The following is a 14,425-nucleotide window of genomic DNA, read 5'->3' on the forward strand; positions in this document are numbered from 1 at the left end:
TCCAAGGGTTGTCGTCAATGGTGGCACGTCGAAGTTTGGTTCTAAACTCACGTTCCGTCACAATGCTGGCTAGGCGTTCAGGTTTGTTTGTAATGATGCCGTCTACTCCAATCCTGCAGGAGCATGAAACATTGAAAACAGTTAAAAACACAAAAACTATGCTGGATAATTTAAGATCACATCCTGTGGTTCATAAAATCTTTTAATCACGCACAGGTCTCTTGAAAGATTTGCTTACTACAAAAAAGCTATTACGCCATACCCTTAAGGTGGAGCGTAGGTGTCCCCTACGATTCCTTCGCATTTTTTGTTCTGAGAGGTATCAAAAAACAACAAGAGGGTGTCTTTCCCCAGAAACAGTGATTTGTGATAAAGTCTATCGCCGAGAAGGGTACAGGATGGCGGAGAAACGGAAATTATGTAGTTCAAGTTTTGTGTCTGGCTCTCTAGAATGCACCAGGAGAAGTAAGGAGACATTATATTATGTACTGCCCAAAGTACAACGCGCAAAGGCATGTGATGTTCGCTTCCTTCCAGAAGACAGGAGCCCGTCACAGCACAGTGCAGGACATTGTCTACCCGAGTGGAAACCAGACATGCAGAAGGGAGGCTGCACGCCTTCTTTTAACATTTCTGCAGAACACGGATCTTGTTTTTAAATGGTGACAGCAGGAACGGACTATGGCCTACTGTGATTGAATGTGTGCGTAGATGGTGTCTTCCGGAGTGGACTACTTTATACTGTGAGTGAATGTGTGTATGGAGTGTGGCACTACAATGGCCTATGTTCTACTGTGACTGAATATGTGCATAGATGGTGACTTCTGGAGTGGACTGTGATGTGAACTGTGTGGATTGATTGTGTGCATAGATGGTGACTGCGGGAGAGAATGTGTGCTATTATAAGAGACTGTGCGCTTAGCGGGGTAGATGCGGCATTGTTAATATCGAAGGGACGCTGCGGTGGAGCAATTGCTGGCAGACAAAGCAAGGCTAACCCCACCTGTAGCATTCAACACCTCAACCTCAACCTCAAGTAAGGAGACAATACGAGATGGTGGAACAGAAAGCATAACGGAAATAAAGCGTGTGCACAAGGGGGTGTACAAGTGTCTAAGAGACCCTTGATTGGCCATTTACAGATGACTTTGAAAAAAAAAACAGTGCAGCGAAGCAGTATCTTTTGCAGTTTAGCGTGCCTCTCTGAAAGACTACCCCGTGCCGTTCTTACCTAAGTGACCTTCGCAGCTGGTCCGGAATATCGACAGTCCAGTGGTAAGCCTTGTCTACGTAGTGGTCGGCACTGTTCAAGTCGCGGTTAGCAACGACACGGCGCATCCTGCTATGTGATCGCAAGAACGAAATGCAGTTAGTGGTGCCGTCTCCTTGCCACCGGTTCTCCCGTATGCCGAGCTCCTGGTAAACACTTCGGATCTTGGACAGGTCTTCAATGTCGCTGATATCAAATCCTGGGATGTAGAGCATCATAAGATGGTTGCTTTCAAGGTGACGCTCAGTAAATTTAACAGCGTTTTACTGTAAAATTCGAAATTGTTGTATTGACTCGTTAAGTGGTTAGGGCGCTCGACTACTGATCCGGAGTTCCCGGGTTCGAACCCGACCGCGGCGGCTGCGTTTTTATGGAGGAAAAACGCTAAGGCGCCCGTGTGCTGCGCGATGTCAGTGCACGTTAAAGATCCCCAGGTGGTCGAAATTATTCCGGAGCCCTCCACTACGGCACCTCTTCTTCCTTTCTTCTTTCACTCCCTCCTTTATCCCTTCCCTTAAGACGCGGTTCAGGTGTCCAACGATATATGAGACAGATACTGCGCCATTTCCTTTCCCCAGCAATCAATTATTTATTTATTTATCGTTCAGAGAATAAAAGTAGATAGAGGCACTAGGTGCAGGTAACGCTATATGCTCTAATAAGATTCATCTTCATCTGAAATCCATACAGCTGTTCACAGCTCTTAACTACTCTGTAAGAATACAAAAAGCAATCTATCTATAACGCACGCAGTTACGAATGACACGCACTCTAAACAGAAGCGCCCTCTAAGCGGACACCATAACTCGACAGATCGTGTGACGACATAGACGATGTTGCTATAACAGGGTTAATAAATTGGTCTGATTTCCCAATGGTTTCCAGAGACTAACTATCGTGCTCGTTCACTACCGCTTCGTACATTTCGCAACTGGAGACGTGCCGCACGTTCTGCGCATGCGTGCCAACAAAGTCTCTGCGCTGCGAAGTGGTTGCTGTGCATGGCTTTCCATTGCCAACCTCATATCGCCAACCTTAACCTTATTCACGCCGTGCCAATTGCGCTGCTTGCCTGCGCATGAGAACCGTGGCGCGAAACAACATGGCGGCCACATGTTGTCGCGGCCACATGTGAGAGGTAATTCGGTTGGCCAAAAAAAAATCGATAATGACGAGGCCTGTAGATGTAGGACGACACAAACATCACAAAAATTTCTTCAGACTGTCTATAGACTGCCCATAGGCTTCTGTCTATAAAGTCTATAGACTCCGTATAGACAAACCCTAGCGAACAGACTATAGGCAATACAAATCCTATAGACAGTCTGTAGACAATCTACAGCCATACAGTTTTATTAGACTTTAGTCTTTAGACAGTCTATAAATTATGAATAGACAAAATCAAATATTTATAGGAATACATAGAGTGTATAAGGAGTCTACAGACAGTATATAGACCATTTTTGTAAGGAAACCTCACCAGCATTGTTTCGTTTATTTCTACTGGGAACTATAGTAGGTTATGAGATCTAAATTGTACCCCCCTGCAAAGCTTATCAGGATAGCGGGTTATACTGCTCTCCGGTCTCCGTTTTTTGTGCGCCGTTTGAGCAAAGAGAGCCCCTTACCTTTACTGTCACATTGAACCCTCGGTACACTAAGCACCTGGTGGAGTTCAGGGTGGGCACAGAGAAGCCTTCCGCCACCCGTCAGACGTCAAAATGAATGCGGTCTAAAACGCACATTAAATCTTATAATCATAGTACCCGGCAGTTTGGTCCAAGGAGGCCCCTCGCTAACGCTTCTGTACAGTGCGATTACTAGCGTCGTTCGCTCGGAATTTTGTGTTACGAAGTCTGCGTAGATACCTCATATGAACATGAAGCTTTCAGATTTCTACCGAGAAGTAAGACCTCAGTGCGTAGCAGGTGTCCAAAAATCTCGTGACACTACAAGCCGAAAAACAGCCTGACGCAATAATATTACGGTGGAGGAAAATTCTCCTGTGAGCCTCAATGGCCCGGTTAACATAACCCTATTCATTGAAGCCGACCGTCAAGGTGCCCCAGCTTGGAGAGCAACGTAGCCTTTTCCTTGTGGGCGAAAGGAAACTGTTTTTGTTAAACCCCAGCCTTGGCAGTTTTTTGTTCTTAAATTCTTGTCCCCCTTTCAGAGAGCCTGAAAAGCGACAAAGTCGCACACAAGAGTTTACATTTGCTACTATCATTTGGTTGTTTAAGCGCCGAGGAGCGCTGTTATTCGACACTTCATTTTTTCTTGTTTACTTCCTCGCAAAGAAATTCGTGCTGGACATAACAGAGACAGGCTCAAAGCAATGCATTAAATTCATACGGTCGTCATCTTGCCAAACGTTTCGTAAGTGGTCTTTATACTTGACCTCTGAGAAAAGCATAAGCTAAGGAATCTACTCCTCCTCTGACCTCAAGAAAACTGTCCGATAGCGACGCCTTATTTTCACTGGCGTTTCCAGGTCACTGTTAGTACTGTTGGACTCACGAAGGGTATAGTATGGGATCGGAATGCGCGAATGGACCAACAGAAATTTTAAAGGACGGTTCTTAAATACAAGGCGCAAAATCTCAAGACATGTGTAGCTAGACCGGTAAAAATAGAAAAGAAAAATTGCATTCCTGGAAGGTCACCTGTTTTGGCAAGCAAGGCGGGCGCTTGACGCTGGATGGTATCAATAACTCCCCGAAGAACATCCTTGTCGCGGTAACTCGGAACTGACACCAGGACGTTCATCGCCTGTGTTGGTGGGACTGCAGTTCAAAATTCAAAAGTGCGAAAACGAATTTATCATCGTGTTTAGAAAGGATATGCGCTGCACAGACTTCTATGGTGGTTCGTTTTTTTTTTTTTGAAGCTGGATTCCCGAAAATCTTCGGAAGTAAGCGCGATTCGCGATCGGCTTACCCCCTTTGTCTTCAAATCTTTTTTCCCTCCTCAAAAGCTACATGGATCAGGCCACAGTCGAGGACTTCTCCTCATAGGTTACAATTGGCAACAAAATTTGCAAGGCGTTTTGCGCTGAACTGACGGAGGGACGGACGGGGGGACTGACACAGGGACGGACGGGGAGACGGATGGAGGGACGGACGGAGGGACGGACGGAGAGACGGACGGAGGGATGGAAGGAGGGACGGACGGAGGGACGGACGGAGGGACAGACGGGGAGACGGACGGAGGGACGGACGGAGGGACGGACGGAGGGGCGAACGGAGGGACGGACGGAAGGACGGAGGGACGGATGGAAGAGTGGACGGAAGCACGCACGGACGCTAGGAGAGCCCTTTGAGACGGTCTGTTGGTGAAGGCCAGCAGACAGTATTCTTTTACATAGTAGAATCGTTTACGTGGGCTCAGCAAGTCGCGTGACTCAAGACTGTCTTGCTTGTGGCCGGGTGGCTTGGCTTGCCTTCGCTTGGTTTCCGAACGGATCGGTGCCAAGCAAAGTATACTGAAGCAACAGCGAATGCAAGTCAAGCTGTTAGTCGAAGATTTTAGGCAGAGTACAAAACAGGGAACAATAGAGAGAATGTAGAATGAGAAGAGAAAGACGAAGAAGTGAAGTTTTTCTCTTCACCAATGTCTGAACCGAAGGGTCTTTTATACGGTGTACAAATCCTGTTTAACGTTTCGGCTATATCAATTTTGAATAATTTTTTGTATCTTAAGCTCATCGGCCCGCTTTTAAGTTACCAATCATCCTGCCGTTCCTCCTTACACTACAATTAATGCTTTGGTGGTACTGACGGCGGCTACGAGGATATCTGGATCGATACTGGCGCTTTCTAAAAAAATATCCTGAGTTTTTTTTTTTTTACCGCACATTGCAGATGCGTCCTTACCTTCGTGATGTTTTTTTTCTATAGCTACGCTTTCTTGCATATTCTTATCTCAGTTGAAATACTAGCGTCCTGCGTATTGGATTATCATAAGAGGGCTGCTGCTTGCTATCCCTTTTGCGTTTTGTGCATAGGCTCAGACTCTACTTTTCACAAGTCTCTTAAATTTGGACTTCTACGTTCTCTTCTCTCACACCTCCCACTTCTCTTTCTCTTTTGATCACGTCTCTTATCCGCAAACCAAGACGTTCTTGTTCTCTCCCAAGCTGTGCTCACCGTCTTCGACGATTTCCATCTTTGGAAGGTCGCTCTTATTTCTCATATTTAACAGTAGCAGGCTGTTAACTGCTTGTTTCCTAGTTTCCATTGGTTTTGGCATTCATGTTTAGATTATCTATTTAAAGTAACTCGATCTCAATGATCTCAGAATTCTACCAGTACCTTCCCGTTATGCCGGCATATCCGTCTCAATACTCTATTGAAATAAATTCACTTCATCGCCGATTCGTGATCGAATCATCACTTGTTGGTACCAGATAATTGAGCATATAGTTTCCCGCAAATGTATTAGGAACGCGAAAATAAAGAATTACAGCCAATTTAGTCTGCTTGCCCAAATGAGAAGTATGTGCGATAGCACGTCGTGTTCTATTTTGCTTTCGGATCGAGGCTAAGGTTCCAAGGCTTCAGGCAAAGATATGCGAAATCGCTGAGTGGGGACCATGGCATTATAGCGCTATAATATTTTTGAACCTTTAAAGGCACATTAAGAGGACACCGCGCTAACGGTGTGTTCTGGATCCATTACTCACGAATGGAAGATAATTACTCCATTACTCCATTACTAACGATCCATTACTCACGAATGGAAGACGACGACATGCAACGCCAGAGCGAGAGTGTCGGAGTTTGGAGGGGTGATCGATTGCGCCGATAACATGGTGCTCTCGCGCACTGGCCAGCGGTCCTGATCTGTTCCCGCCGCCGCCGCGGGTTCAAAACCAAAGCTCGGTCATATTAATTTTATTTCTGCAGTTCTACCTGGCTTCAGACACTCAAACAGACAACAGGTTTTTTTTTTCGAGGCTGGAAGCTTAAGTGCAAGCGCACTAAAACAGTTCTATTATTAAGCAGTGTAATCATGAAGCCAGAAAATGGAGTGCATGCTTAGCACTTTCCTGCATGGTCTGCACAATGTACCCGTAAGGACTGTCTCTTTTAAGCTGCTAGAAAATTCCTTTTATTTATTTGGTTGCACCGAAAACATTTCTTGGCGTCCTTATGTTGACCCATACCTTCACCAATACTTTCACTATTCACCTCCCCACCGTAAGCTGAATTAAACTACCTCCCAAACAACCTTCGCTCTCCAAAAGCGCCACTCACCTCCTTAAACCTTTACACTACCTAATATAATGCGGCAAGTGCAACGCCTCGACTTAGAGCAGGAACATTCAGTAGAGTAAAAATATTTAATCATTCCTCGGCAGTTAATCCAACTGCTATCAGGGCTTTCTCTCGTAAGGTGTCATGACCGTTACGTGATTTTTTTTTCCCACACAACCGCTCCCTGTAAGCTATTGACGCCTACAGTAGATGCTCGACGTGAACCAGTTTCCAAGCTCTTGTAACAAGGAAGATGGTAAACAGTCAAATGGAAAAGTGTTTTTCACGCCCCATCCTGCCACTGATGGATATCTCGCTTATTTTCGAAAAGGCTTCCTACTCTGCAGTGACACGTAATGTAAACGCTATGAAAAACTAAAATGGATTACTTCAAAATTCATGCGGTACCCAACTCCACACGTCTATCAACGATGCTCGAATAACTCGCTGGGGTTGGCAGTCGGGACAATCGCCACCTCGTGGCCGGCGCGTTATACCATTGAGGGACATGGGAAACTTAAATGAACCAAGGCAATTGTGTATGCATCTGTTTTTAACTCTAGACCACTCGCAAATGTCAATAGTGTACTCCGCGGTGGGTTATTTGAGAGCTCTAAGCAAGTGTGCAGAAACCTGCACACGAAATTATGTGCTGCTTCATGATACCTGCGGGATAGCTTTCTCATGTGGTCACTAAAACGAATGGACAGCACACCTGTCTTACCTCCTTCCCACAGGTGCCGCAAAAGCTTCGTGGCTACGTCGGTGCCCGCCCAGTACTTCTTCTTGCTATCAAGTCTCTTAACTTTGAGATCCAGAAAGAGCAGTAAAAGCTTCTCCCTGTATTTGCCTCCATCTGGAACATAGGAACTACACTTCAAATCGAGCGTTGATGTGCAGGAAAGGTGTTCCAATTTCGTATTAGTTCTTTTAGAATAGACACGCCGCATCTGAGAATCAAGCTAGCTTCTATACGTCACGGACGGATTGTGTCAATTACAACAAACAGGGCAATAAACACAAAGACGTAAAGAAGGACACACGACGAGCACTGGCTCTCAACTAACTTCATTCGCCATTGAAAACAGCTTTTATACAAAAGACAAGCCGAAATGGCATAACAAAAATAGTTGAGAGTCATCGCTCGTCTTCTGTCCTTCTTTACGTATTTTTGTTTATTTCGCTGTTTGTTGTCTTTCTTATGTGATTTGAGTTCTTAAGTTGGTTACAGTTCTTATTGTACTTATAGGCAAGACCAGCTTAAATCACGTTTCCTGTAAGGTCGTATGTCCTTTTCGTCTTTGCGTCTTTGAACATTGAAGAAGTCACACACAGGGACATAGAAGCCGTACACAGGCTGCCGTCCAAACCCCCGAAGACACCCATTGTCCTTGTACGGTTTGCTTCGCGCGCCGTAAAAGAACAGTGGTCCGAACGAAAAGCACTTCTCCGAACGAAACTTCCCGACCTTAGTTTTTTTGACAACATGACTTCACAAAACCGGAAACTGCTGTGGCTGGCTAAGATGAGGGCAAAAGAACGTTCGTACCAGTTTGCTTGGCAAAAAAACGGCAGGATCCTTGTCAGGAAAAAGCAAGGTGAAGCGGCCATCCACATAAAGTCAGAAGATGACATCATGCAAATCGCTTGATCGCTTGAACAAGTCACGTGTCTAGAGGAGCGCCTATCATCATGGCTGAACAGTCTTGTAACTGCTGTTATCATGATACAAACTCTTTCAACAAATTGATAAAAGAGCAACCACGGAGGAAATCTATATCTCTATTCCACCTTAACACCCGAAGTTTGCAAAATAAGCATATCGATGTTGGTACATATTTGGACGAACTGAATCACAATTTTTCCATACTAGCCTTCACGGAAACTTGGTTCGAAAACGCGCAAGATGCTGTGCACTTCGACAATTATAACTGCGAAACACTGTGTCGTCAGCGGCAAAGGGGTGGCGGTGTGGCACTTTATATCAGCAGAGATATTATGTACACTGTTATTCCAGAATATACACTTATCACAGAAAACTACGAATGTCTAACAGTTGTAAGTGATGCTTTTGCAGTAGCCGTTATTTACCGTCCACCTTCAGGGTCTGTTTCCGCATTCTTAAGCTTCTTTGAAGAACTCGGCGAATACCTCCTCTCATTACATATTCCATTCGTCATGCCAGGCGATTTCAACATAAACATGCTTTCTTTCGACAATTCTTGCAATGCTTTCCTCGCGACGATGCATTCGATAGGACTTGTTAATGTGATTGGTATCCCAACACGCGTAACACCAGACAGCGAGACGTTAATTGATCTATGCCCTACAAACTGTTTAGAGGACACCGTGTGCTGTGGAGTGTTTTCAGTGAACATTAGTGACCACATGCCATTTTTTTGTTTTTTACCTATCATCCAAAGACATAGCGGACCCCAAACTGAAACATCGCGCAGATTTATCAGCGATAATGGCATTGCGCAATTCCGTAATCTTCTATCAGAAACAACATGGTATGACGTCTTGAGCACCGACGACCCGAACGATGCGTATAACTCCTTCATTCGTACAGTAAAAGAATTATATAATATTGCTTTCCCTCTCAAACAAATAAAAAGAAATAAGAAAGGAAGAAAACCATGGATCACAGATGAATACATCAATAGACTGAACTATAGAAATAATCTGTTCCACTCATTTATTGCGACTAAAGATAGCTCGAAATTCCTAGAATTCAAAAAGGTTAGGAATAAGTTAAACGCTGACTTAAAAAAAGCCCGTACATCGTACTACATGAGCAAGTTTACAGCAGCTTATACCTGTCCGAAAGAAACATGGGCACTTATGCGCTCTCTTGTCTGTAAAAATCAAGATTCTGTCCCCCAGCAAATAATCATTGATGGCAAAACCTATTCAGGTCCTTCACTGGCAGATAAATTTAACGGTCATTTTCTAGCATCTGGTGCGTCACAGAGCACGCAGAGCAGTTCATCTAGGAGTTACATAACTAAAATAGAAACTAGTTCCATATTCTTGTCTCCAACCACGCCAAGTGAAATCGAAACAGTCATCAAAAGCCTCAAAGATACTTGCGCATGTGGTCATGACGATATTGCAGTCCGTGCGGTGAAAGGATCATGCGACATTTTGAGCGTACCCCTTTGTCATATCTGCAACTGCATAATGCGTCATGCGTCATTCCCTGATGAAATGAAGATCGCCCGAGTGTGCGCAATACATAAGAGCGGGGCAAAGAACAATATTGGTAACTATCGCCCGATATCCGTGCTTCCAGTTTTCGCGAAGGTGGCGGAAAAAATAATCAACACTAGAATCAGCAGTTTTTTGTCCTCTACGGGTATAATTTCAAACCAACAGTATGGTTTCCAAAAAGGGAAATCCGTTGAATCAGCACTACTGAATATTAAGGAAAAAATAATAACAAACATAGACAGACAGCTATATACTCTTGGTATATTCCTAGATTTCAGGAAGGCATTTGACTCCATTAAACACGATATATTGTTTAGTAAACTTTACGACTATGGAATCCGCGGCAAAGCTCTTGATTTGATAAAAAGTTATTTGTACAACCGCCTCCAATTCGTTAGTATTCATAACAGCAGATCAACAGCACAGGTAATTAAATATGGCTTACCCCAAGGTTCCATCTTAGGTCCTCTCCTATTTCTCTTATATATTAATGACATTGTATCAATACCCCAAACCCCCGAAATAGTGTTGTATGCTGATGATACTAATGTGTTTTTCCATGGCAATTGTCTAATCACCCTAATGAAGAATGCCAATACATGGCTCGAAGAATTATCGACGTGGTTGCAGCATAGCCAGTTACGACTCAATACAGACAAAAACAACTACATTATCTTTCGGGCTAAAAATAAGGCGATTGACACTAAACTTAAACTAGTCTTCGAGGGGCAAACATTAAACCGTGTTAGCGCTCAGAAATTTCTGGGTGTACATTTCCACGAAAACTTGAACTGGACACACCACATAAACTATTTGACTATGGACCTCGCGAAAACTATTGGAATGCTAAATAGATTTAAGTTTATGCTCCCAGCGTGGTTCAAACGCCAGCTTTATTATACCATGATTAATTCAAGACTGCAATACTGCATACTAGTTTGGGGCACCACTACCACTGGTAATTTGGAACGTCTTCATATTCTTCAAAAGAAATGCATCCGATTCATAGAAAATGCAGCGTTGCGAGAACACACAGCTCCACTGTTCGTAAAAAATGAAATACTTGCAATTACAAGTATATTTCGACAGCGCTTGGCACTGAACATATTCACTCACATAAAAAGTAACCTAAATTCATTTCTTGGGAAGTACCGACGTCAAGAATGCGGCTATAACTTTAGGGCAAATTCATTTGTTAAGAAAAAAGTCAGAACTTCCTATGGTACAAAATCGTTAGACTACCAGATTCCTGTCCTTTTAAATTTGTTTCCAGAGCTTATTGACATCGCAGTGAATGTACAGTCACCGTATACTTATAAAGCACGGATAAAAAGAGTACTCCTGGTAGAAAAAAAATGACCTGTTTCCTTGTTATCTCATTTAGGTTTGTGTTTCGTTTGTATTGCTGTGTTCCTTGTTAGATTCTTGAAATATGTCGATACAAATGTTGCTTCTTCAGGCTTTTGACTCTGTAATAATTTTCTGGATAGGAGCTAATCTTTTGTTGAGATAAATATTTATGCAACTGCGGTTCTTACCTTCTGACACAATAATAACTAACAGGTTGTGATGTAAGTTTTTTTTTGTGAAGAAAATTTCTCTTGTTTTCTGTAGTACTTACGGTTTTAATTTCATATATTGCTTGTTCACAATGCTTCTGTTTTCTACACGTAATGAATGGTACAATATATTTTTTACAACGGCTTTTGTAGCATAGAGAGTGCAATGTATCTCGCCAGGAGGCGAGGCCTTGTCAGGCGTAGATGAAACGCCTTTTGCCTCGTCTTCCTTGGTAGAATAATCCTCTTTTAAACTCTCTTGCTCATGATGTATACTTGCTTTCTACCAGAAATAAAGTGAATTTGAATTTGAATTGCGCTGTTTATGTAATGGGTGACTATACCAACTCGCCCCACTCGCTCTACTTCTATGAGCAGCGTGAGTGCGCACTTTATCTGCGCACATATTGATGTTTAAACGTGTTCAATAAAAATTCCACTGTATCTTTTTGACTGTGGTCTACTTGATCACCTGTTGAACTTCCTGTTCGTGCTGTACTGATTTAAGCGTTTTGATTCCACCCTTATCGGCATCCACTCTCGTCCCCCCTTAATAACGTTTTTGTCTCATATCATTTTCGAAGGCATTTCTGTAATAACGAGTACCGACCGCTGCGCCGTCATTCAATAATTGCTTTATCTCTCTGCCATGTCAACAAGTCCTTTGGACTCAAGTACCTCGCTTATGGGTGTTTGGTAGTCAGCTCCTTGTTAATATATTGTTCAAAAACGGGCTTTAGACGTCTGGGAATGTCGAGAACAAGAAAGTAGTCATTCAGCTTTCTCTCCCTTGTGTGCAACTTGTTACCTTTGCTGTGCCCGCATAACCCGCCGGCTCCTTAACCAATCGCTGGGCAAAAAAAACCGCAATGTACCAGTATCATCATCATCAGCCTTACTGCCCCCACTTCCGAGCGAAGAACGGTCCCATATATCTCTCCATTTAACCCTGTCCTCTGCCAGCTGCGCCCACCCTATGCCTGCAACTTCCTAATCTCATCCGTCTACCTAACCTTCTGCCGACCTCTGCTATACGCTTGCTTTCTCTTGGAATCCACTCCATTACCCTTAAGGACCAGCGGTTATCTTGCCTTCTTATTACATTCCCTGCCCAAGCCCATTCCTTCCTCTTGATTTCGACTAGGACGTCATCAACACGCGTTTGTTCCCTCGCCCACTCTGCCCACTTCCAAACCAGCGTATGGTGACTCAAATAATTACAAGGCCACCTTAAGAATTCAATCAGGAGACTATCCTGGAGAGATGCAAAATATAAGCGCCTCCAATTTCAGCCAACCGCAGCCCCGAGGTGACCACTTTGCTTTCAGATACCACTTAGGTGAATTCTCTACAACTACGCAGCTTGCAGCATACACAACAATTCTGGACAAAAACATTTTTCAACGGGAAAGACTTCATGAATAGGATTTGCTCATTATACTGTAACATTTCACTATACCAATCAATATATCCACAGTCCTCCACTGAGCAGGCTTGCATTTATTTGGTGTTAACGTAATTGACATCGTCAAAAACGTTCCCCATTGGTTTTCTGCAGCAGTCTTAAGTGCCCGATGCGAGCAATGGAAAAACTTTAAGATTTTGCTATGCATTGGAAGAACAGACCATTGCCGTGAATATTTCTCTACTAGCAGCTTACAATACTCCAATACTCAAACTTTTGTCCAAGAATTCTGGACACGGAAGTGAATTTTGTCATGAAGTCTTTCTGGCGGTAGGTCAGCCTAGAGCTCTTAGCACTTTTTGTGTGCCTGCCTACAAGCCAGAAAATACTGAAGAGCTCAGCATATGCGGATGCACATTTCAGATTTTTGCAATATTCTTCCTTCCAATGTCCCCAATATAACTAATGTTTACACCATTTAGTGAGCCTAGGATTCTATACCGCACTTGCAGATATTTTTTGATGATCACACTTCGTGCGCAAAATTTTCTTACTAGGGTGCGTTGACTGCCGGATGTATTGTAAAAAAGCAGGCACTCTTTCCGAACTCAAACAGGTCCTGAAGCAGTCGCAGGGTGTTCCGTGGTAGAACCAGGTAGCGTTGCCATTTTTGTCAAAGTCGACGTCGGACTCGATGGAGTTTGCTTTTTGCCGCATCGCGGCGTCTATCTCGCTTATGGAATTCACCATGTGTCCGATGATGTAGACGGGTCTCAGTCCAGACGCGGTCACCTTAGGGAATAAGCAGCCGGTCCGGGAGAAGGCGTGATTTAATACGCTTTCTAAAATTATGTATCAAGCGAAAACGAACTCCAAACCCAGTGCTTTACGTGGTAAACAACACATTGCTCTCTCATTCAAGATCACTACAAGAAAATAACCATCACCCGCACATTCTCTGGTTTTCATTCATGTTGGTTTCAATCAGAAGAACATTACAGTCAAAGCGACAACTTCTTGATTACACGCTCTCCCCGATGCAAGGAAAAGATTACATAACACTCTAAACTGTTTCCAGCAATACTGTGCACCGTAGAGCGTTACTGGACACAGGGGCAAAAAAGGGCTGTGTGATTATCAATGCCACCCAAGCGGAGACACATATCTGAAGTTAACACGAAGTTTTACTCACAGCAAAGGGAACCTCCAAGAGTGCGCTAAACGCAGCCACTGCTAGCGCTGTCTTAAAGTTCGGCAGCATCGCTCAAGGACTCCACTCCCAATGCGCGTTGTGGCGGTGAATCTATCGACTTCTGCGGCAAGGCAATAGAGGAAGGGTTACGAAAACATCGGCTGATTACAAAGAGAAATGATGCTTAGAGCGCATGCGTACTTGAGGCAGATCACTCAACATGTTGGTGACTGTTCAAGGTTGCGCTTGTATCTGAGGGGACTTCTTTTTATAAAGAGCACACATAAAGAACAATGGGTATTGTCAGACCTGTAATCACCGATGCTTCTTATGGAATCACGCGATAGTAATTGTCCGTGCTTCCAAAAGGCGCTGATAACGCGTTTTATCCGTATCTCGTGACTGATGTTGCTTGCAATGTGAGTCACGAGAGGCGGATAAATCGAGTTATCAGCGCCTTTTGGACGCACGGATGTGACTGACGTTGCTTGCAAGGTCTGTTCTAATCTCGTGTTCTGCATCTGCGGAGAA

General features: G+C 43.9%; 1 protein-coding gene across 3 annotated transcripts in view; it reads right to left on the reverse strand.

Moving 5' to 3' along the window:
- The window catches only part of LOC144101230 (dermonecrotic toxin SPH-like), a 14,290-nt gene extending 174 nt beyond the window's left edge, over nt 1-14,116 (reverse strand). The window contains exons 1-7 of one of the 3 annotated variants that reach the window (XM_077634305.1): nt 14,096-14,116; nt 13,895-14,015; nt 13,257-13,494; nt 7,250-7,381; nt 3,934-4,053; nt 1,232-1,469; nt 1-113 (exon numbers count right to left, since the gene is read on the reverse strand). The exon at nt 1-113 is cut by the window's left edge and continues 172 nt beyond it. In XM_077634305.1, the coding sequence (XP_077490431.1) occupies nt 1-113; nt 1,232-1,469; nt 3,934-4,053; nt 7,250-7,381; nt 13,257-13,494; nt 13,895-13,963 (910 nt within the window). In that variant the 5' untranslated portion in view covers nt 13,964-14,015; nt 14,096-14,116. Of the gene's footprint in view, nt 114-1,231; nt 1,470-3,933; nt 4,054-7,249; nt 7,382-13,256; nt 13,495-13,894; nt 14,066-14,095 lie in introns of those variants that run through there. The other 2 variants (XM_077634304.1, XM_077634306.1) reach the window with 2 other exon arrangements.
- Between the last annotated feature and the right edge of the window lie 309 nt (nt 14,117-14,425).

The sequence above is a fragment of the Amblyomma americanum genome, chromosome 8 (assembly GCF_052857255.1).
Source record: "Amblyomma americanum isolate KBUSLIRL-KWMA chromosome 8, ASM5285725v1, whole genome shotgun sequence".
Lineage (NCBI taxonomy): Eukaryota > Metazoa > Arthropoda > Arachnida > Ixodida > Ixodidae > Amblyomma > Amblyomma americanum.